This window comes from Lynx rufus, unplaced genomic scaffold (genome assembly GCF_022079265.1).
Source record: "Lynx rufus isolate CCGP_SWC_20201006 ecotype Redwood Valley unplaced genomic scaffold, mLynRuf1.p SCAF_28, whole genome shotgun sequence".
Taxonomy (NCBI): Eukaryota; Metazoa; Chordata; class Mammalia; order Carnivora; family Felidae; genus Lynx; species Lynx rufus.
Window position 1 is genome coordinate 4,902,297 of NW_025814843.1, and position 24,253 is coordinate 4,926,549.

General features: G+C 52.3%; 1 protein-coding gene and 1 long non-coding RNA gene across 2 annotated transcripts in view; one reads left to right on the plus strand and one right to left on the minus strand.

Moving 5' to 3' along the window:
* Nucleotides 1–10,437, minus strand: part of LOC124519613 (heparan sulfate glucosamine 3-O-sulfotransferase 3B1) — a 36,791-nt gene extending 26,354 nt beyond the window's left edge. Inside the window, exon 1 of the mRNA XM_047089968.1 lies at nucleotides 9,446–10,437. Within this exon, the coding sequence (XP_046945924.1) occupies nucleotides 9,446–9,999 (554 nt within the window). The 5' untranslated portion in view covers nucleotides 10,000–10,437. The remainder of the gene's footprint in view (nucleotides 1–9,445) is intronic.
* Nucleotides 10,438–19,263: 8,826 nt separating this feature from the next.
* Nucleotides 19,264–23,080, plus strand: LOC124519684 (uncharacterized). Its single transcript, XR_006964173.1, has 3 exons — nucleotides 19,264–19,332; nucleotides 22,168–22,279; nucleotides 22,558–23,080. It is a non-coding gene; the product is annotated as an uncharacterized LOC124519684 (long non-coding RNA).
* The last annotated feature ends 1,173 nt before the right edge of the window (nucleotides 23,081–24,253 follow it).

Below are 24,253 nucleotides of genomic sequence, written 5' to 3' on the forward strand. Positions count from 1 at the left end.
GCTGCTGTCCGCACGGAGCCTGCTTCAGATCCTCTGGCCCCCTCGCCCTGCCCGTCCCCTGCTTGTGCTCTCTCAAAAATAAATACACATTTTTTTTAAAGGTAAATGCTCAATAAACCCTTGTTAAATGAGTGGGGAAAAATAGGTCAGCATGATTTAGGAGAATGTATTCTTCACTGACTGCAGAAAAAGGCTCAAAATGGTCACCTTTGACTTCTTCCATTTGAGTGTTTCAAGTCAGTGACAAAGTAGCAATGGGCTCTCCTCCCCTATTCTCTGTGCTCACCCCTCCCCCCCACACCCACTCACCCACTTGGGGCTTCTGTAAAAGCTCTGGGCTGGGAACAGGATGTTTACTTCTTTGTGTATCTGTGTTAACTGGCAGCACTAGCATATGCTAAGTGTCTGGAGATTTCTGGAACAATCAGCCTGGAGGGCACCAGGGACCCTAGGAACAGCACATCAAGAGGAATAGCTGGGCTGAGCCAGGTCTGGAAACAAGCAAGTTGGCGGGGGGAGGGAGAGGCCTTTCAGCTGGGGGGGGGGGGAAGGAACTGGGAGTGATCTGGGGGTATAAGACTGTTCTCTTAATTGTCTGCTTAGTGTGTCTTCTCCCCTGGGGAGACCACTTTAATGGACCCGAGATCCAAATCCTGCGTTTCTTCAACATCTCCTGCAGCAAAGAGCATTGTCTTAGGCCAACGCCCCGTTCTTTTAATACAGATCATCTCCTACATCTCTGCAAAAGATCCGCCCTCCAAAATAGGGTCTGCTCCAAATGCACGACAGTGGTCCCAGTGCATGGTGTAAATCCATCGTGACAGGAGGCGTTTTAAGGTGGTCCTTCGAACCTTCCGCTGCACTAAACAAGGGTAACCTTGTGAATGTCCATATGCAGGCTGGGGGCTGGGGGCAGAAGGGCGCTCCGGGGTTGCACACGCGGAGCCATTCCAACCCCCTGCGGGTAGGGGGCAGCTGCTGGACTCAGGGCACTGCCGGGGGGGGGGGGGGGGGGGGAGGGGGGGGGAGAAGGGGGGCGCTGAGCCACCTGGTCTCCGTCCAGCAGAGACTCAGGAATCAGAAGGGGCTTGAGTTATTTGCTTTTTCCTTAGCCTCCTCTCCTCCCCACCCGGGGCCTCTTCCACCTTTTCTCTTCATCCTGCCCTTTAACCGGCCCCATTCAGGAAAAATAAAGCTAGTTTGGGGTGCCCACGGGACCTGCTGACTCGCATTCCAGGCACCCATTACAGAAGTGAGTGAACCCAGGAGAACACAGTTCCTCCCCCAGAGAGAAAGAGAACACACGTGCTGCTTGAAAACGGACTCTGCTGATTCACTTCCTTCCGAGCCATCTCATCCCCTTCTCCTTAAAAAGGCAGTTTCCTCGCCCATCTCAAGAACTCATTCATTCTGCCCGCGCCCCGACAAGCCAGTGATTCAGCGAGGCCGAGGCCGATCTGCACCCCCAGCTCTACCCAACAGAGGCATATACTTCGAGAACACACACCTCCCCTCCAGGAGGCAGGGGAAATTGTGCCGGAGGGTTCCGAGCACACAGAGGGCGGGGAAAGAAAGGAAGCGAGCAAACGGACCCGCCTGGGCGCCGGGCTGGGAGGACGACGAGGGCTCAGGACCCGCTTAGCCCCACCCGAGGGATGGCTGGCAGCGGGGAAATCCCGCCCGCCCCGGCTCTGCCCGCCCACTCTGGGCGGGGCTGCCTCGCAGGCGGAACGCCATTGGCCTCCTGGAAACCGTTCGGACCAATCAGCGCGCGGCCGCGGCCCGCCGGCACCCTCCCCGCCACCGCGAGCGCGGGCTGCTCCGCCCGGCTCGACCCAACAGGTGAGGCTGCAGCGAGGCGCTCGGGCTGGTCACGTGGATGCAGCGGGCGACCCGCGGGGGCGGAGGGGCCGCCCCCGCCACGCCCCCGACAAGGGAAGCTCCGCCATCTGTCTCCGGGGCTCAGCGATCCTGGACCAGATGTAGCGATCCCACGCGACACAGGGACCGTGCTGACGGATCCCAGCCGCGGAGCCATTTTCTGTGCCACCTTCCAAGACGCCTGGTCTAGGCGAGCGCTCGGCTAGCTCCCCGATGGTGGCAGACACGTGGCCGCGCCGGGGGTCTTTGTGGGGCCATGCCGGACACTTCTGTCATCAGATCTTCCCCCCTGCCCCTCCGCCATTCAGTCGAGGGTGTGCGTGAGAAATCTGCCGCTTCTCACTTCTCTTCCCCATATATGTGTATTTCTTTCACTCTCCATTTGTTGCCCCCAAGCTTCACGTTGCCCAGAACAATCTAACAGCACTGTATGAGTTCTTGAGCAAGTGTAACCCTGTGCACTGAGTGCGACAGAGATTGGGGGGGGGGGGAGAACAGGGGGTCTCAATCCTCCGCCCCCAAGCTGCTTGAAGAACACATGGAATCATTCACACTCTTGTCCAAAGTGTTTAAAAATACTGATCCCTTTGCAAGACGGGAGTCCAGCCTGGGCTTAAATAACAACCAAACCTGATGCTACACCAGAGTCTTCTTTTAACACATTTGCTGAATTTAGGAGAAAAATATTTTATCCCAAGAGCTTATCTGCTCCGTAACAAACATACCAAGTTAAAGTCCCAGTGAATATATGTATGTACATACATACTTTTATTACAATGCAAGTAGAAAATCCCAGTTGCCCTCTGTAGTGCCTCTCTAACCGGATCCACAGTCCTACCGGTTTCTAAAAGCAACTCTCTCTGGGGGGCGAACACACTGTTCAGTACAGCTTTGCTATTTAAACATGTTACACCCATGATGCAAGGAGGTAAAATTTTTTGAGTGACCCAGGAATGTAAGCTATTTTTAACGTTTCAAGCCACAAAAGTGTGTGTTTAAAGAATTTAAGATATAGATATAAGGGAAATCAACAACTCCTCTCTATCTGCAAAGAAAATGAATGGGTTTTATTAGCATTAACAGTATTTTGACACATAGCCTCTTGGCTGCAATGAAAAATATTTATCATCATGTTATTCAAAGCTGGTAATTGCTTCTCCCTTCTCAACTTTTCCCCATATCTAAATTCAGAAAATATATATAAAATATATAAATATATATAAAAAAAAAAAATATATATATACACACCGATAATACTAACACCAGTTTTATTGGGTGTTAGTTTTATTTTGGTATACTTTGAGAGCAATCGGAGATTTCTAACAAGGTAATCTTTTAAATATTAGAAAAAGCTTCATGCTCTACTTACAAGTAGCTTTCAAAGATACCAGTATCTCATTTCTTCTCCGTCATGGTAAATGTTTTCATTTGAGGTAGGCACCATATTGTATCCATTACCCTTGAAAATATGCCACATACTTCGGGAATTCATTTTGCTGGGATTCCGGACTGTCCCGGCAGCCTAGCGCCGAAATTTCCCTTACTGTCTGAAATCACCCACTGTTAAATGAGAGAGGTAGCGCCCTATTTGGAAACTAACTCTATTCACAGCAAAAGAAATGCTCATTATGCGCTGCCTTTCCAGTAGACATTTTGTGTCTCTGTCAATCAAGTGAATTTCCATGTTCATAGAGTGAGGACACAAAGTATTGAAAAACTACTGACACAGAAAGCAGTCTTGCAAGCGATCTTGGTCACTTCTGAAGCTCTAAATAAATGCCACTTCCTGGATTCAGAACACTAGTGGGCTGGGTTTTTTTTTTTTTTTTTCCTTTTTAAATTCCTGGAGCACTTTTAATTCTAAGTAATGTTAGTGATTAAAAAGGGTCAACTTGGGACGCCTGGGTGGCTCAGTCGGTTAAGTGTCCAGCTTCGGCCCAGGTCATGATCTCAGTCTGTGAGTTCGAGCCCCGCATCGGGCTCTGTGCTGACAGCTCAGAGCCCGGAGCCTGCTTCAGATTCTGTGTCTCCCTCTCTCTCTGTCCCTCCCCAGTTCACACTCTGTCTCTCTCTCAAACATAAATAAAAATCTTAAAAAAAAAATTTATTTAAGGGTCAACTTATGTAATCAGAAAACCTTATATCCTACACAACACGTTTTAAACAAAAAGGTAAAACCAGCATATGCATTTGGAATGAGGTTGTGTGACACATTGACTTGTTTTTAATCTCAAAAAGTTTTGCTTCAAACAAAAAAAACACCCAAACTAGAAAAACAGCTGTGACAGATCACTTCAAAAATCTCAAACAATACAACTTTAGCTGGGGACAGGTCTTTATAAATATTAGTCTCTATTAAATGCTAAGTTTTTAATACTCCTGGCTCTGTTAAAAAGGCAAAATCTAGTTTACTCCACACTTAATTCCTAATTATGGTATCTTATTTCGGTAAATATTTTTTAATATTTTAATTTAATTTAAAAAAAAAATTTTTAGGCTATTTTTTTTAAAGGCCTGTTCAATAATGCCCTATCACTTGAAAGAGAAGTGTAATTCCTACATTTCAGCATTTTTTAAATCTAAAACAAATAGGTTGCTATTAAATATTGACTATTTTATTAACTCAGAGCATCTGGGGAAACACTTATGATTAGGTTAATTTATGTTATATTTTCCCCTCAACTTGTAAAAGATTAATCAACCATTTTATGGTCTAATTTAGGTGCCTAATTAAAAACAGAGTTCAACACATGCTGCACTGTCTTGCTAATAAATCTTGACAGCTCTGTAACATGATGGTTTGTATTTCAAATTGTTGCATATAAATGGAGATTTTTGATCTTCACCCAGAAGCCTGAAGTGAGTTGCATATTTGGTTTGAACTCCAGGACTGAGAAAGTGCAATTACTTCAAAAAGGATTATCTCCAATCAGATCGTATCTTAAATTTCCCTCAGTGAAGACAGAAGCGGTCCTTGCCACCAAGTTTTCAGAGCTAGTCTAGGAAAACAGAGGAGAAATTAGTTTCCTCGGCATTTGGGAAACTGAAGTGTAGGAAAAGTTGCTATTTTCCGCTGCTGGCTTTCAAGTCTGAGATTTCCGAAGTTACTGGGTGTTAGAATCTAATTCTAAAGAAATCTGCTCCACGTGTTCGTTTTAACTGTCTTCTGGTTTGGTAAGTGCAAGTTTTCAGTTTTGATTTGGGGGACTGTTTTTTTTGTTTTTTAATGAATAAATTCATCCCAAGAAAGTTCTGGAACATCTTATTTTAACTCTATGCCCTCCCACACACCCCCCTCCCCAGCCTTAAAACAAAAAAAAAAAAAAAAACAGGGCAAATGGAAGAGAATAAATCTACTCTATAGGGACATCATGTTTTCTCAGCCTTTGTATTTGAGGATATTTTTGTAATTTTAATGACTCCTTTGGCTCTGTCCTGTGCAGGCATAGAAATGAAACTTCTATAGTGATAGAATTATCCTTACTCTAGTTTATAAGCCAACATGGGATGCAGCAACTCTCCTATTCTGGGGCTGATGTAAGTGAGCAGTCTACACTGAGGTCACGAGAGGTACAAGAGACAACTCAAAACTCTTCCAAAGCTAACCCAGTTCTGAACTCCTCATCTAGGACCAGCCTCCTGTCCTGGTCACTTTAAGCAAGGAGGGAGCACAGCCCAGAGTGACCTCTGGATCAGAACCTCCTGGGTTGCTATACTAAGCTTTGTCACTTTCTGGCTGTGAGGCCTTGGGCCAGTCGCTTAACCTCTCTGTGCCTGTGTTTCTTGGCCTATAGAAGTACCTACTTCACAGGACTCTAACCAGGATTAAATGTGCTAATCCTGTAAAACTTGAAACAGTGCCTGGCACACAGGGAAAACATTCAGTAAGTGTTAGCTATCAACATTATAAAACCACCCACACGCCATACTTTTTTTTTCTAACGTGGCCACAGCATTCAAGTGTCAGCTTCTTTGTACAACCAAAAATGCAAAGAAGAGTCAAGGCGGAGAAGGGGTTCTGGCGCTGTAACATCTAAGGCATAGTTCTCTCAAAAAAAAAAAAAAAAAAATCACGATAATAATCACACAATATTTAGCTAACTTAATTCCCAAACTGGGGTCATTACAATTCTTGAAAATCTACCGAGCTTAAGCGAAATCAAAAAGAGAAACTTACTACAGAATGTACATATTTAATTTTAAATTCCAAGTTTAAACCAGTGTTCAGAGCCTCAGTGTAGGCGGTGGGTGATTTCTCCACCTGGGGGTATGTAAGGTGCCCCCATTATTTCTCAAACACCTTCACCACCACGGAACAGAAGGTAAAGGCCGGTTTCACCCCAAGTCTTGATAAGCCAACCCATGGGGTCCTTGAAGCACCTGTGAAGTTTGGGAGGCCTGATCAAAGCAAGAGCGAGCTGGATAATGGACTGGAAAAATAAACCCCCAAGAGTCTTAATCCCAGACTAAAACACGCAGGTCCGGAGCAGATGAACCGCACTTACTAACAATTTTTTTTTTTTTTTTCCTGCAGCAGCAGGTGAAGCAGCAGAAAATTCCTGATTCCTGGCGGGTGGCAAGGTCAGCTACGTGTGTCGCCACCCTGGTAGGCTCCTTCCTACCATGATCCCTGCAGCTCGGCCTGCTACTGTCTCATTCTGCCGAGGGTAAAAGACCTACGATCAAATCCAAAGACTTAACGCAAATCTGCCCAGGCTCTGGGCTACCGGTTAGGCCACTAGCAACAGTGTGTTATCAACCGATTAAACCTATTAACGACTTGCTCAGACACAGCCAAGACCCCGGTTCCCCCACGGACCGCCACGCCTGACTCTCGGATTCAACCATCCGTGCCCCTAGCTTCTTAGTGCCTTCAAAATGTCTAAATGCCTTCAAAATGTCTTCCCCTCTCTCCTATTTTCTGCTTCTGAGGACACGTTTTAACCAGTACGCGAACTGCAACTCTCGGGTTAATTATTATTTACACTCTTATGCAGTCTGCGGCCTGACCGTCCGGACACAGCGGGAGATAGATACAATGGGACACACCTCTGGCGAGGAGCTAGGCTCGGCTGAGCCCAGAGAACGAAATCCGGCCGGGGCGAGGGGTGCTCCCCGGGCACCGCATTTTAGGAAAAGCGTCGTGGGACAGGTCTCCTCCCGGTGTGGTCTGTCTCAAGTTAAAACGGCTGCCTTCAAAATAATTAAGTCCACACATGTGCCCAGACATCCAGAGTATCCTTCATCAATTAAAAAAACGAAGTAAGCAGATGGCCCTTAAAAGCCTTGGGTTTTGTCTTGTTTTTTCTTAGAGACACCCACTAAGCCTGCGGCCCCGCCGGGCGCTGCGGGGGCAGCCCGGGATCGGGGCGCGGGGGGCGAGCCGCGGGGTCTGCACTTTGCTCCTCCCGCCACCCCGGTCCGCGGGGTGGCCGCCGAGGGCCCTGGGCCTCCCGGTCCCCGTCAGTCCGGCCCCTCGGTTCCGGGAGCTGGCAAGGGAAGACGACGAGGCTCCCGCCTCCCCCAAGTCCGGTCGCCCCGCGCCCCCCCCGCTCCGCCCCGGGCGCAGGTCCCGCCCGAGGCTCCCCGGCTGCGGCGCTGCCCGCTGCAGGCGCGCGGCGAGCCTTTCCAGCGCGGCTTCGCTCTTTATTCCGCAGTTTTGAGTCCATCGAAAGGAACGTGGCAGGTGGAGCGCGGCCGCCTAGACACCGCGCGAATCCTCCAGTGGGGATTTCCGTATCTGCCCCAGGTGCTTCTAAAACCGCCTGACTCCGCCGATTCGGCGATTTTCCAGCCGGGTCCTCCCGACCCGGCCCCTAGCTTTCGGATCTTAGAAAACCCCGGGCTGCCTCCGGCCCCCGGCGGGTTCCTCCTGAAAAGACGTTCCTGCCCTCCCGGCCCCCAGATTGCTCATCCCTGGAGGAAGAGGGCAGGTGGTGGCAGAAGCAGGAACAACAAGGCACCCGACGGCACTGACACTCGGAGAGGCCCCCACGTGGCTGCCGGGCACCCGAGCGCACCCGCGCGCTCCTCTCCGCCCGGGGCGGGGGCAACCACAGGATCCCCACTGCGCGGATGGGAGCACTGAGGCTCAGCGCCACCAGCGAGCTGCCGGAACCCGGACGCGAATCCAGACGTCGGACACCAGAGCCCGGCAACGGTGGGAAGCGTGACTGTCACGGCTGGCTAAACCTCGAGACTCGGGCAACTCCTGACAATAATAAAAACATTAAGGACAAAAGGGAGCGGGAGGGCAAGGCTGGGAAGAGAGGGATTTTAATTCGCGGGGTCAGCCCCCTTTTATCTTTCGCGGGGCCTGGGGGCGGGGGATGGGAGCAGGGAACGCGGGTTCGGTCCGACTCTCCCCTTTTGTTTCCCCGAAGTCCCGAGCATCTTGGGCCTGGAGGACTGCCTGCCGGCCACTCCAGAGTCACACTCACGAGGGTTGGGGGCTCAGGACCAGAGAGAAGGGGTGTAGGCCGTTGGCCGGGCTCCTGGTTGGCGACCAAGTTTTTCCAAGGCCGGAGTCTGGACCCCCTGCCCACCCGCGCCTCACCGGAAGCTCGGTCAACCCAAAAGCTCACTCCAAAGACGGGTAGCTTTGGAAAGCGTTGGGCAGAGGTCGTGATTATGACCCCAAGGGCCGCTCGCTGCCCCGCGGCAACCCGACCCCACAACCTGACCCGAGAAGCGAAGTTTTCTAAAGGCCTGACCTTCGGGAAAAGCACATTTCTCAATCAACGAACCCCTCACATTCTCTGCACCCCGACGTAGTGCAGGGCCGCGGACACACGCGTCCCGGCCCGCGCTCTCCCGGCACCCAGGCCCGGGAGGCGGAAACGAGCGAGCAGCGCCGGCGGCGCCCCGGAGCCTTCAAAGCCGCGCGCCGCTCCCGCCGGCTGCAGTGCGCGACTTTGCCCGACAGGGACCAGCACCGCTCCACGCTCCGCGCCGCCCGCCCGGCTGCCGGGCGGAGGCGCCGGGCCACCCGCCCAGCTCGCCCTCCCGAGCCCAAGCTGCCCGCCAGCCAAGCGGGTCTGGCAGTCTTCGGGTTCCAGCCAGGAGTTCGACTGTAACAAAAAAGTTTACAGACGCCGTCGGTCTGTCCCACCCCCCTCCCCATCTGGGGAGCAGAAACCGCTCTGGAAGTTGGTCTAGGGTGGAGACCGTGACCGGCTGGGCGCAGAACGTCCCGGCGCTCCGGGAGGAAAAATAAAATACGAGCAGATCTGGATTGGTCGCTTTGGGAAACGGCCACAGTTAAGAGGGTCCAGTCGCTGACCACCCCCCTTTGATTAATTCTAGGGGCACCGCAGGCCACGGAGCTGCCAGACCTCCTCGGGAAGTTTCTATGGGTTGTGGGGAGTGGAGCCCCGAGCACCCGGTACCATGCCGGGGCGGGATTCCGGGCGCCGCCGCTTTATTCCTCTGTCTGCCCCACCCCGCGCCCCGGGGGTCGGAGGCTGTACCCCTGTCACTTCCCCGGCACATGCCACGTCTCCGTCCTCTGCGGGTCTGGATCGCGGCTGCCGCCCCTGCCCTTGGCCCTGCTGGGGAAACTCACCGGTACCAGGCGAGGCCCTTGTCGTAGCTGCGATCGAAGAAATGGGGCTCGGCGCCCACGGCGCGCACGTCGGGGTGCACGCGCAGGAACTCGAGCAGCGCCCGCGTGCCGCCCTTCTTCACGCCGATGATGATGGCCTGCGGCAGCTGCTTGCTCCCGGACCCACTGAAGAAGCTGGAGATGGGGCTGGGGGAGTCCGGCGTCTCGGGACTCTGCTCCTCCTGGCTCGCGGCGCCCTCGGCCGGCTCCCTGCCCGCAGCCAGCGGGGTGGCCGGCGCCGCCTGGAACGGCAGCCTGGGGGTAGTCCCGTCGGGACCCGGAGCCGGGGCCGGCGGGGCGTGGGCGGCGCGGGACCCCGAGCCCAGCAGCAGCAGCCCGGGCGCGGCGGCGCACGAGCCGGCGCACGAGTACAGGAACATGTAGAGCCAGATGCAGAGCATGGCGAAGAGCAGCGCGAGCTTCCTCCTCACCGGTGGCGGGGACGGCGGCGGCTGCGGCAGGAGCCGGCCGGGGACATCGAGGCAGGATCGGCCGCCGCTCAGGCGCTGCCCCATGCGCAGCCCGGGGGCGCGGCGAGGGACATGGCTCAGCACATGGCGCGGGGCCCGCCGGAGCTGTGAGCGCGGAGGGGGTTCCCTGGCCCGCAGGACGCCCGGGCGGGTCGGTTTATTGCCCCCGCGCGCCCGCGGCCGCCGCCGCCGCCGCCGCTGCCGCTCTTCCCCAGGTGGCGGCGGCAGCTGTAGCGGTGGCGGCTTTTGACATGTTGCCCGGGAGGAGCTTCAACTGGAACGAAAGTCGGGGTGGCGGCAACTGCTGGCCCGAAGGGTGCTCCTGCTCGGGCAAGAGGACGCCGCGCCCCCGCTCCCCGGCCACTCCAGACGGTGCGCACGGCCGCTCGCCGGGGCTGCCTTCTCGCGGTCCTGCCCACTGAGCCTCGGGAGCGGCCCCGGCACTTCCCCGCGGAGGCTGCGAAGAACTGCGCAGGAAGAGAGCCCGAGACCGAGGTGGGGTGGGCGGGCCCAGCCTTCCGGACTGACGGCTCCGTCCACCTACCAGAAACCCGGAGCGCTCTGCAAATACAGGCGCTCCGCTGAGCGTTCAGCAGCCAACCGGCTCCCGGAACGTGGGGGTGTGGAAAGGGTTTGGGGCGGTGGAGAGAGGTCGGAGGTTGCTATTGGCTGCGGGGCAAGGGGCGGGCTCAGGGGGGCGGAGCCAGGAGCTGGTGACAGGAGCAGATGGTCGGAAGGATGCTGGATCGGCTGAGGGTTGGGAGAGGTCCGACCCCGCCAAGCGGTGCGGTCGTGCGCTCCGGCTCCCGCGCGCCTTTGCTCCCTCGCTGCCCTGGAGCCAGCCTTGGCGTGTAGTTGCCCTTGGGTCGGGACTCGAGTCCCGATCCAGATGTCTCGCTGGCGGGCCCGAGGGGTGTGTGTGTGTGTGTGTGTGTGTGTGTGTGTGTGTGTGTGTGTTGTGCGGTAGGAAGGGGGTTGGAGGCGCGAGAGTCAGGCCAGAGATGCCTGCAGCACCCCCCCCCAAAGCGACCATCCCACGTCGGGGACCCGGAACAGGCACCGGTGTCGGAAGTTTAAGTGGAAAGTTTGTAAAAGGCTGTCAACTTTTTTAAAAAAGTTTTTCCTTTTTTTTTTTTTTTTTTTTTTTTTTTGCGAGGAGTTGCTCTCTTTCGGGCTGCGAGCTGAGATCGGTGTAAACTGTCCTCAAGAAAAATCTTTCCTCTGCTCCCTAACTGGCAGGAAAGGTCGGGGGAGCGAAGGAAGAAAATTAACTGTGAGGTAGAGTCTGGTGAAAGGCTTCGTGGTCGAAAAGGGAGTGTGAACGTCACGTGCAGAAAGTTTTGTCCGGATCTGAGTTTGTGGGGGGACCGTGGGTTTAAGAAAACGTTCTCTCTTTCCCGCTTTCCCTGAATAAACGTTAAGGCCAGCTTTCCATGCGCCTTCATCTAGGAGGCGGTTTGGTCTGCTGACCTGTTACACTAATTATCAGGTGCTGTTTTCTCAACTTGGAGCAAATCGATCGCTGAGCTGCTCTTTATTTAAGCCCAAACCCAGTGGAAGCCGCTCTCCCCAGCAGCTCTCTTGTGCAAAGGGACCCTCGGGGCGCGGGAGCGGAGCTGTAAACCCTCGCTGCGGAAGCGAGGGCGAGGGGGGCCCAGCGCTGCCGCATTCTCGCCCCGGCGGCTGGAGTTCGGAAGCTCGGGATGTTCAAGTTCATCCCGGTCGTGTTCAGAAAGTTTTCAGTGCCTGCACACGCGGCTCCGGCGGGGCCAGCGGGCCTCCAACGCCCGGCTTCGCGCCTTTCCGGGACAGAACGTTCCTTCCGATTCTGACCCCAGCGCGGCCCCCGGGGCTGAGTGTCGCCCCCCGGGGTGACTCACCCGGAGCCGCCGCCCACGCTGCATTTCAGCGTCGGCGCAAACCTGCACTGCGCAACTGACCTCCCTCCGCCCTGCTCGTCGGACACCAGACTTCGGCCGCCAGCCCCGCGCACTCTCGCTCCCGGAGTAAATGTCCCCAAGCGCCCCGAGTCCCCGCAGCCCCACTCCGGCTCCGGTTCCAGAGTGTCGGGAGCACACGGAAAACAACAACAACAAACAGGCAAAAACACAGCCTGGCCTTAGCACCTCCGGTTCGGAAATGTGCCCGAGGGAGGCGGCGGTGACCCGAGAGGGTTCAGAGAACCCAGACCCACGCGCCCCAGCTGTGCCCCGGGCCACCTCTTTGTAACTAACTACCTTGAGCCCAAGACATTTTCGCACAAAACTGCCAGGGGGGGAGGGGGCGACGGGGGGGGGAGTGTAATTTAGGTAGAGGATTTTCCTGCCTCTTTTTTTGTTCGCAGGGAGGATTTCTTTCCAACTTTTCTTTTCCCCTGTCGCTGGGATGTTGTATTTGTTCTTCAGAAGTGACTTGTTCGCCTCATTTTAAATTTAATTAATCATTAATGTCTTTTGAACTCTTAAAACACGAGAATGCTCTTCTGAGCATCAGACCGACGGTTTATTTTGGAAATGCAAGAAGGAAAGGGTATCTCCAAAGGATGTGTCTTTCATGAATTCATACTATTGGGGGGCTAGGAGCTAGGGGGTTGTGGAGTCGAAGATTCAGGGGAGAGAGCGGTAGTGCTCTGGCGAATTGTACCTCCCGGTGTGGCTAACTTCAGGCCTGGTTGGGTGCGAATCTTACAGCTTGTTTTTAAGGATTTTCCTAATAAAAATGGTCTGTGTCCTGAGGGTTAGAGAAGTCGAGTGTAACAGAAAAGAAGTAGGGAATTACAAATCAAGTCGCCGGATATATTGAGGGCTTTTTTTTTTTTTTTTCCCGGGGGTGAAGAGGGGGAGGGAGTGGAAGCAAAAAGTGGGCATCGGAAATTGCCCCGGGCGTTCCGCAGAGCTGAGCACCCCAGAGCCTGGTCGCCGCCCGCCTCCTCCCGGCGCGCCTTCAATCCGCCCCAGAACAATGGGGGAGTTCTCGCTGCTCCCGGCGCCCAGGGGTTTCTGCCGCCCGAGGTCGGCGGGTCATCTGCGGCCTGTGCAGCGCCGGGGCTGGGCTGTGAGGCGGCGGCCGGGCAGCCGGCCCTTTGGCCCTTCCGTCCACTTGGCTGGTGGGTCCGCCGGGCTCGGAACGCGCCCCGCCAAGTCCCCACGCCTGGGCTGCCGCTACAGGGTCCGCCTTTGGCCAACGCCGTCCCTCCCCCATCCTGCCCTACTGCGGACGCGGAACCCCAGTGTCACCCCGCACAGAGCTGGTGGCGAAGCTGACCTTGAACCCTGTCCTTAAACATTGCTCAGCAGTGCCGGGTCCCCCCACCCCCGAGCCGGGCCGGTCGCTAAAGCGCCGCCCCAAAACTGGAGAAAGGTTTACTTTTGGTGAGAGGATGCAAAATGTTTGCATTCGGAAATCCTAGAAAGGAGCCAGTTCCATTTGAGTAACCCTGTGAGGTTCATGTGGTATTTTGGTTGGTTGGTTTGGGATTACCTAATGGGGTGCTCACCTGGGACCGGAGGGGGGGGGGTTGTTCTAAACTGGCAGCAAAGGGACAGGGCCGCCTTAGGGGGCCAGTCCCTTTTCCTCTTCCCCCGGGTCCGGCCGACGACCCGCCCTGCGACCCAGTCGGGTCATTCCCTGGCCTTAGAATTCCCCATCTGTAAAAGAGGGGACTTGAGCCCAAAGATCCCCGCGGTACTTTCCGCCTGAAGTTTCTCCGAGTCTGGCCTCGGGAAGGGAGGCGCCCGCAGCTGCTCGAGCCCGCTGCCAGCTCGGCCTCGTGACCCTCGGCGGCCTCCCGGGTCGGTGCCCCAGCGCTGCTCCCGGCGGGGCCGTCACCGGAACCCGGGCCCTCCTCCGCTCCCCGGAGCCCCCGTCCCACCCCCGCACCCCAGCTAGGAGGCCTCCCGGGGCTTCGCAGCTGCAAGCTCGCTCCCCCTCCTCCCCGCGCGGCGGGAGGCGCGGGGTCCGGCGGGGGCCGCGCCTCCGATGCCCGCCCGCCAGGGGGCGCTCCGACAGCTGCGGGTGGCGGGAGGCGGGGATCGCGGGCTGCCGAGCGGACAGGGAAGGGGACTTCCCACCCCCGCTTGGGCTCCTGCGGCGCCTCCTGGCGCGCCCCGGAGTCCTCGTGGCCTCCCAAGTCTCCCGCGTGGTCTAGATGGCCGCATCATCCCCACGTCCCCCCGGGGGTGGAGGGCGCCGCTCTGCGGGGGGGGGGGGGCACCTGCCCCGCCGCGCGGGGGCCGCTGGCCAGGCCGAGGCGGGGCTCGAAATCCCCGGTGAGGCGGCTGGAGGGCTTCCCCAGGGCAAGGAAGCGCTTCCCACCGCTGCGCTCCCCCTGCACCGAAGGGAGCGCGCGTGCAGCCCAGTGTGGGTAGGACCCGCTGGCCCACGCAGGGGTGCGCGGTCAGCTCCGCGGGGCAGGAAGGGCCCTCTGCAAATCACAGGAGGCAGGTGACTGCTCTGATCTTACAGATAAAAGAAGCCTGATGCCCAGACTGGTTCGGTGACTTGTATCCGGAGGCGTCAAGGCTGTGTGCTCTGATTCCACTTCGCACCTTGCCCAGAGCCCGTTAGTTTCCTTGCCCCCCGCCAAACTGGGGTGTGGGGGGGCAGGGAATGGTGGGGAGACCGAGGGAGAGGTACTCACGCCAAGGTCCCTCTTGGCTGGGCCATCAAAGGCTGGCTGCGTCCCTTCCTGGAAGTCACGGGGAAGTCCTCTCCACGCTGTCGCCAGGCCCTGGCATGGCCGTCCCCTTCACCTCTTTGAGACCTGGCCATTACTGGTGCTCAGGCAGCGCTCTGTTCCTGTGTGTCCTCCCCTCCTCCAGCGTCTCTGGAAGTTACCTAGTCCTTTTATTACCCAGTCTCGGAATGTGCCCTGTCTTTCCTGCCAGGGCCCCGAATGGGATACACCAGACCTGGGGTCCTGTTCCTAAACTGGTTGCCAACCCACGTATTGGCTTGTGTGGCTTTGAGTAAGTTACACAATCCTCTGAGCCCCAGTAACATTGTCTGTCATTGTGCTCCTGCCCAGCAAATGCCTTCGGCCCCTCTCTTCCTCCATTTGTACCCTGCGGGCAACGGAACCCTCCAAGGCCAATCCTGTCTTCCACCTTCCTGGCTAGAGCCCAGGGTGCTGGAGGAAATCATGCCACAGAGGTGACAGGACCTAACTAATTGTCCCTCCGCAAACCTACTATGGTCTCATTAACGCTCCTGCAACTCCCATAAGTGTCTCCAGGAGGCCCCCTTTGCCAAGAGACAGTCTTTCTCTAAGCCTCTTTGAGAACATAGATGCTAACAGGGAATCTTCTACACCTTCTCACCACCAAACCTCCACACTGAGTAACACCCACCCCAATCCCCCTTCTCCCCTCTTGTCACAATGGAGGAAGCCGGCAGGCAGCCCAGCACAGAGGGACCCCATCACTGCTCTGGAACTCGCCATTCCTGGGTCAAGGATGTCTCTTTCCCATCTCCCCCAACTCATCAGCCCCTCATGTGGTGGACACTGATGGGACCCCCTCCATGACTGCAGAGAACTGTAGACAGCAGCTTGCTGGGCTGAATGGCCTACTCCTTCCCAGGGTGGCCCCATCCAGTGACCCGTGCAGAGGTAGAGGTCTGGCCATCCCAGCACCGCCCCCCAGCCACCTCTGGAGGGCTAGCCCAGCCCTGGAGCTTCCTTTGGGGCGGGCAAAGCAGGTTGGGCCTGCATCACAGCTGAACTTGTCACTTTGCCCAGGCCTGCTCCCCCAGTTTCCTTCTCCATCTCATGGTTTGTGAGTTCAAGCCCCACATCGGGCTCCAATCAGCTCGGAACCTGCTTGGGATTCCCTCTCTCTCTCTCTCTCTCTCTCAATAAATGAATGAACAAAAAAAGATTTTAATAAAATAAAATTAAGGAATTATTGAAGTAATAAATATATATCTTTATCCCTGGGACTATGGTTTCCTAAAAGATACCTCTAAAGTTAAGAAAATAAAATACGTGCATTTGGAATCATTTTTTTAAATTTTTTTAACGTTTTATTTTATTTATTTTTGAGAGAGAGAGAGAGAGAGCATGAACAGGGGAGGGGCAGAGAGAGAGGGAGACACAGAATCTGAAACAGGCTTCAGGCTCCGAGCTGTCAGCACAGAGCCCGACATGGGGCTCGAACTCACGGACCGCGAGATCATGACCTGAGCCGAAGTCGGACGCTTAACCGACTGAGCCACCCAGGCGCCCCTGGAATCATTTTTTGAAAGTATGCCCTTTATTTATAGAGACAATATTTATTCACTTCTTGCTCTGAAACATGGGTAAACTGGCACACTTATACTGTTTTCACCCCTGTAACTGTAAAAAAATTAACTATTGTATACTTTATTTTACTTTATCAAGGTTGATAATATTGACACTTTTTAAAAAAAATTTATTCATTTTGAGAGAGAGAGAGAGAGTGGGGGAAGGACAGAGAGAGAAGGAGAGAATCCCAAGCAGGCTCCAAGCTGTCAGCGCAGAGCCCGATTTGGGGTTCGAATCCACGAACTGTGACATTATGACCTGAGCTGAAGTCTGACGCTTAACTGACTGAGCCATCCAGGCACCCTTGCTTTTATTTTTATGTGATTCAACAGAGCCAAGAAATCTGAGAGCTTCATTTCTGGTACCTATTTTTAGTTGATTGGAATTCATGGAATAAATGGCCATTGTGGATACTGTTTGAAAGCATTCAAGGATGCTGTGCCTTCGACACCTTGAGAATGTCTGCCTATTGCCTTTTTAGACTTGAGGAAAATTTTGGCTGGGTATAAAATTCTTTTAGTTACATGTTTGTTTGTTTTCCACTTAGAATGTTATAGCTGTTCTGCTTTCTCCTGGCATAGGGTTTTGCTAGGTCATTCTTGGATGGCATCCATTCTGCACTTCAACATCTCCTGAGTACTCTACCTCAATCACTGTCTATGTTTTATTCAACGTCTCTACTTTTTTAAAAACTGTTTATTGGCGTACCTTCATTGTCTAGTTTTTCTCCCTGAGCTCGTGCTCCTCAAGGATATCAGCTGATAATAGGTAGCCGGGGAAGGATGAGTTTACAGGATGTTTATGAGGGAGTGCCCTTGGGACCACAGAAGGAAGGGGGTGAAGGAAGCAGGCTTGGGCAGAGGTTGAGAAGTCCCGTTGTGCTGCAGGCACAACATCCTTTGCTGACCCCACAGGAAACTCTGGAGCTCAGATTGCCCTCCAGAGATATCTGAGACTGGCCGGGATGACCAGGCTTCTGCCCCTTCAGAAGGGAAGCTGGCTTACCTAAAAACATCAAATCTCTTCTTTGACCCCATTTATTTTTCAGAAGAATTGCATTAGTAATTTCTCTCGTAATTTCTTGAGAGGTTAGGGAATGATTAATCTGACTCCTCACTTTTCCTTTAAATGAATCGGCTTTATTTTTTAGAGCAGTTTTGGGTCGATGGAAAAGTTGAACGGAAAATACAGACCTCCCATTTATCTCCTCAAGCACCGTTTCCACCCATATTTCTGCCCAATATTAATATCTTGTGTTAATGCAGTACAGTGGTTACCACTGATGAGCCAATATGGGCATTATTATTATGTAAAGTCCATAGTTTACATTAGGGTATAACACGCTTTGTGGTACACACTCGGTAAGTTTTCAGAAATGCGTGTCACCATTATAGCCACACAGAAAATTTCACTGCCCTAAACACATCCATCTACTTGTCCCTCTCTCCTCTCAAGCTCCTGGTAATCACCGATCTTTTTGCTGTCTCCATTTTTGCCTTTTCCAGAATATCATATAGTTGGATTTCAGAATATCATATAGCGTTGCTGTTTTACATTCGATTCTTTCACTTAGCAATGTGCATTTAAGATTTCTCCATGTCTTTTCATGGCTTCATAGCTCATTTCTTTTTTTTTTTTTTAATTTTTTTTTCAACGTTTATTTATTTTTGGGACAGAGAGAGACAGAGCATGAACGGGGGAGGGGCAAAGAGAGAGGGAGACACAGAATCGGAAACAGGCTCCAGGCTCTGAGCCATCAATCAGCCCAGAGCCTGACGCGGGGCTCGAACTCACGGACCGCGAGATGGTGACCTGGCTGAAGTCGGACGCTTAACCGACTGCACCACCCAGGCGCCCCTAATTTCTTTTTTTTTAAGGTGTGTGTGTGTGTGTGTGTGTGTGTGTGTGTGTGTGTGTTTTGAGAGAGAAAGTGCACATGCATGAGTGAGCAAGATCAGGAGAGAGGCAGAGAGAGAGGGAGAGAGAATCCCAGGCAGGCTCCGTGCTGTCAGCGCAGAGCCGAATGCAGGGCTCGACCTCAGGAATTGTGGGATCATGACCTGACCCGAAATCAAGAGTCGGACACTTAACCAACTGAGCCACCCAAGGGCCCTTCGTTTCTTTTCACTGAACAATATCCTGTTATCTGGATGTATCGAAGTCTGTTGGTGTTACCTACTGGGTTGCATCCAATTTGGGCCATAAATTGTAAATAAAGCTGTTATAAATATTCATATGCAGATTTTGTGTGGGCATAAGTTTCCATCTTATGTAGGCAAATACAAAGCCGTGCAATCGCTGGGTCATTTGATGAGAATACGTTTATTTTTGTAAGAAACTACATTATGTCTCCCAAAGTGGTTGTGTCATTTTGTATTTCCACCCACAACGGATGAGAATTTCTGTTCTCTATATCCTTGCCAGCATTTGGTGGGATCTACTCCTACCTTCTTAATAAGATTTCTAAACTAATTCTAAATTTGCTTTCCCTTTCGCTCCTTTTAAAATAGATTTTTTTTTTAAATTAGGAAACACCTTGAACATATTGGAAAGCAAAGAAACCATTAAGAGACATCTGTACCTCTATTATCCAGAGGTGTTAGCACAAATAATTATTTTAATAAAATATTACAGACAGTTAAGTCTTCCCATTTTATTTTAATTTATTTTAAGTAATGGCCTATTTTTACATGGTATGTTAGATCCTATTTTCCATCCTTCATCTTTGCTTTTTTTTTTTTTTTTTCTCATTTCTGGTCTTCTCTTGGATTGTATTTTCTACATTTCCTCCCCTCATTCTTTTATTGATTTGTAAATTATGGATTGAATATACATATCAAACCATTCTTCTGATGGTTGTGGTAGATTATGACACTCGTGGCCCTCTGTGAAGCGTGCCACCTGGTATCTTTCGTAATCTTTCGTATCTTTCATAATCTTTCACGTCATGCGGCCAATCTCTAGAACTCCTCCCATCTTGCAAAACTGAAACTCTGTACTTGTTACGCACTGATTCCCCAGCCTCCCTCCCCAGCCACCGGCAAGTGTCACTCTAGTCTCCGTCCCTGTGAATTTGACCACTCTGGGCACCTCAGGTAAGCAGACTCACACAGTACCTGTCTTTTTGCGTCTGATGTATTTCATTCGGCGTTATGTCCTCGAGGTTCATCCCAGTTGTAGCCCGTGTCTGGATTTCCTTCATTTGTAAGGGTGAAGGATGGTCCACTGAGTCGCTTCTGCCTGTTGGCCATCATGAATAATGCTGCTGTGAGCGATCTTTCTTTCCATTCTTTTGGCGATAGATCCAGAAAGGGAATTGCTAGATCCAGAATTTTCCATAGGGAATCTCTGTGTTTAATTAGTTGAGGTGCCGCTTCTCGGATTAGTAACTATTCTGTTTCCCACAGCAGCTCCGTCGTTTTACGTTCCTACCAACAGTGCACAAGGGCTTGTTATTTTAAATTTTGGGGGGGGGGAGGGGCAGAGAGAGAGAATGGGAGAGAGAGGATCTCAAGCAGGCTCCAGACCCAGGGCGGCCCGACGTGGGGCTCGATCTCATGACCTTCAGATCACAGACTTGGGCCAAAATCCAGAGTCAGATGCTCAACCGACTGGGCCCCCCGGACTTGTTGTTAATATTTTTTTTTATAGTGGGCCATCCTGACGGGCCAGTCAGTTCCACCTTTAATTTTAAAAACTGAACCAAAATTTCGATTTCCGGTCAATGCTCTGAAGATCTTGACCTGTTCCAAACCCATAGGACCCTTTCTCCATCTCCACCGTCATAGCTGTAGGGCCAGGCAGATACCTCCACGGACAGGTCTCTACTAAAAATCTGCCTTCAGAGATCGATACTTCCTTTACACGGAGAGAGCATGGCTAGAAACGGATGGAAACCACACCCAGGAGTGCAAGGGCCCTACAGTAAATTGCTCGGGGGAATTGAAAGAGCTTTTGAAGTAACAGGTGGCAGTTTGAGAGCCTTTGAACCAGACTTTACTTATTGGCTAAAAAGGAATCTTGTTGTTTTAATCAAAGAGAAAATGTGCAGTGGTATCTGGCGGGGGGGGGGGACGGTGGTTCTCATAACCTGTATCCCAAGTGTCTTTTGACACATCGCATATTTCAAAGTGATTCCTCTTAAAGTGGCAGGAAAGTGACTGGCCGTAGTATTTGGCTGAGCAACCGCCAGATTTTCTGGAGTCATACGGCGATGTCTCTCAAACCAGACCCGTTGAAATATAACAAGTGATCCCTCTGAGATCTTGAAACACGTTCAACCGGTGTGTTCTCTGCAGTCAGGTGATTTGGTACGGTGTTTTAGTGAATCGTCACCAGAGTCTCCAAACTGCTTTAAAAAAAAAAAAAGCAAATGCACACTATCCCTTGCTCCTTTTCTCATCCAAAAAGGCTGCTGATTCCAGAGGCTTCCATACCATGCCTTGCTGCCCCTTGCTTCTCCCCGGCAATGCCCCGCGACATTCTCTTCACTCTTGATGTGTCCCCCCTCCTCCGTTTCTGACCTTTCTTTTCCATATTCCACTCTTTCTCCCTCTGGAAATCACCTCTGCAACCTATTCCTCATTTTCAATTCCCTGCAGTCACCAGACAGGCCGAAGTAATAGACAAGTCCGTTTCCTGTCGTCCTACACGCTACACCCTTCTCCCCGACTTTGCAAAGTACATTCAGGAAAAATCGGCCGTACGAGGAATCACTTCATTGTTGTTGTTTCCTTTGGACTTCCATCAGCACTTTATGAATTTCTTAACTTTCAGGGGGAAACCTGCCTGAAATCTGGACACCCAGGGCTTTCTGTGAACACTGAGAGTATGAGTAATGATGCCGACGTTCATAAGCCATCCTTGGAAATGACTTATGTCACTGAATGGTGGGCTTTGTCTCCACAGTGTCCTGCTCAGCTTTTACACGTGCATAGGCTATTGTCAGACGTTCAACCCCATTTCCGTCTGGCAGACAAAAAGCACGAATGTGAACCCTCCAAAAAAAAAAAAAATAATAATAATAGTAAAAGAGGTTGGTTTATAAAACCCAGAGCTGGCTCTTCAGTTGGTTTAAGAATTTGTCCGGAGGCGGGGGGGGGGGGCCCTGGGGGGCTCAGTCGGTTGAGTGTCCGACTTCGGCGCAGGTCATGATCTCACAGTCCGTGAGTTCGAGCCTCGCCTCGGGCTCTGTGCTCACAGCTCGGAGCCCGGAGCCTGCTTCCTATTCTGTGTCTCCCTCGCTCTCTGTGCCCCTCCCCTGCTCATGCTCTGTCTCTCTCCCAAAAATAAATAAATATTTTTTTAAAAAATCTTAAAAAAAAAAAAAGAATTTGTCTGGAGGAGGTTAACAGTATTAGAAGGAACACACTCCGTGTTGGAGTAACGATATTCTGCTGGGATTGCTTTTCTAGTCATCACCGCCACGTCAACTAACATTTGGCCCCCGCGCTCTGTTCTGCCATCCGAATTAGTGGTGCTCACCAACACCAGGTTCAGCGGGCCCCCTCCCCGCTCAGAGACGCCCCCCCCTCCGTGGGTTTTAGCTGTGCAAGTCGTAGCTCCCAACCTTGATTTCATCTGCAGAACAAGTATCTGGCTCAGTCACCTGCCAACCCAGGACTCTGGAGAAGGTGACTAACTAATGTCTTGATGCCTCAGTTTCCATCTGTGAAATGGGGCTGGTAATGCCATATGGCTCAGAGCAGTGCTAGACCTAAGCCAGCAGTCGATGGATGCTAGCTCTTCCCGCCATTACGTAAATGATTGCTGTGCATGCCCCCCCCCACCCCTTCCGCCCCCCGCCCCGCGCTCTCATCTGTACAGTGGCTCATGCCACCCGCTGATTTTCAGGTAAGGAAGTGGGAAGAGGGTACCTTCTGAACCTCTGGGATCGAAAACACGCTCAGACATTCTGATCTACCTCCTAGGAAAGGCTCCCGCCCTCCCTCGAGGGACATACCTCCAGGAACATCACTGGCTTGAACTCCTGTTCCAAATACCTGCTCTGAAACTCGGTCACCAGTTGGACCACTAGGACTGGTAAGAAACCATCGAGAGGGGTCCAAAGTAAATGGGAAAACAGCACCTACCACCCCAGGGCTAGCATTTCCTTGTGCTGTTGGATCTCCTGGGAAAACTGGATTCTTAGGTGAAGTTGCCTGCATTTTAAACGTGAACATGATTTCAAATGTTACATTTTTGAAATAGAATTCGAAGGGAGCCCCAAGAACCATTAATAGGTGAGCCCCAAACATGTACATCAGGCCCCTGTAACTCCAACTTCTGCCCTCTGGCCTATACAAACCCGTTCCTTCCAGAGAGTTCCTGATGACAAAGAGAAAATGACAATGTTGGAATCGAGAGGACTTCCCGTGTGCACTACTGAGACAAAGAACTCCCTTTTATGGAAGACGATGCCGCTTTCCAATGATGTGAACGGACTTGCCCAAGGTCATCTAGACTTCAACAAAGAGGCCAAGCAGGCTGTTACCCCCCCCCCCCCACACACACCCATTCTACCACACGGGGGCCTCCCCAGTCTAGGTCTGCCCTTAGGGGGGTGCACAAACCACTCCCGTGTTGGGCGTTTTGTTCTATTTGTGCATCTCCCAGCCCGCAGCCCAGGGACCAACTCTTCCCCTTTGTCAGCCCTCTTTAGCCCTGACCCTGGTGCCTGCCACAATCCTAGGCAAGTGGCCAACAAATTGTTGTGGCTCAAAGGAATTGAAGTAATTAAGCCCGTCGGGTTATTGCATTAAAGTAACAACTTACTCGATATGTACGGATAATGTCAGATCTGCTTTAGATCCCCTGGATTCTAAAGTAAATGAATTTCTGGATCCTTCACTAGCTCAAAACCTTCATTCATTCATTCATTTGTCCGTTCATTGGCCTTTCTTGAGCTGCCCCTTGGGCTAGGCACTGTGTTAGGGACAGACACACAGTCCAGTCCATAGAAGAATCTTGACAGTGTTAAGTGTAGATATTATAAAGGCATACGTTCATTGTAAAAGAGAAAAAAAAAAACCATACCAATTTAAACACGAGGATGGAAAATGAATTCAGATGGAAACTGAGACAGCTGTACACAAGGAAGTTCTCTCCTTCTCTCTCGGCCCCCCCATCCCTTTCTGGTGGCTCAGAAACACACAGTTATTTCCTAAAGCAACGGAGGAAGGCTGCATAATTCCTGCATGGCCAGTTGGCATTGTAGGGGCATAGATCTGGAAGGGGCCTTCGGGATCTCTTTGCCCCATCTGAGAAGGATTTACTGACTTTTTTTTTTTAACTTGAGAGAGAGAGAGAGAGAGAGAGCATGTGTGCATGTGAGCAGGGGAGGAACAGCAAGAAAGAGAGAGAGAGAGAGAGAGAGAGAGAATCCCAACACCGTCAGCACAGAGCCTGCTGTGGGGCTGGAACCCACGAACCCCGAGATCATGGCTTCAGCAGAAATCAAGAGTCGGACGCTTAACCGACTGAGCCACCCGGGAGCCCCGGATTTACCGACTTCTTAAAGCAGCGTTTTATGACCTGCCATCTGCCTTTGGCTTTAATGATCCCAGAACATAAACACAGACACTGAGTAATGGTTCGAGCAGTCAGATCCCGTCGTGTGATCCCAGAGGACGTTTATTTTCGTGAATCCAGGCTCAGGGATCTGGCAGCTTCTGTATCTGGTTCACTTCATCTGTTTGGCCTTTAAATGTGAGGTCTGAGGTCCCTACCTCTTTTCTCTCGACACGGTCTCCCTAGGTGACCTCATTAAAACGCACGGGTTAGAATACCATCTACGTTTCAAAGGCTTCCAAATTTACATCTGTAGCTCAGTCTTCTTTTTGTTGCCAGGGCTGACGTCAGAGAAATTACTGCCTGTTGTCTCTTCGAGGACGTTTACGGTTGTGGGTCTCACACTGAGGTTTTTCAGCCATTCCGAGTTTATTTTTGTGAATGGTGTTACGAGAGCGGTCCAGTTCATTCTTTGGCGTGTCGCCGTCCAGCTTTCCCGGCACCATT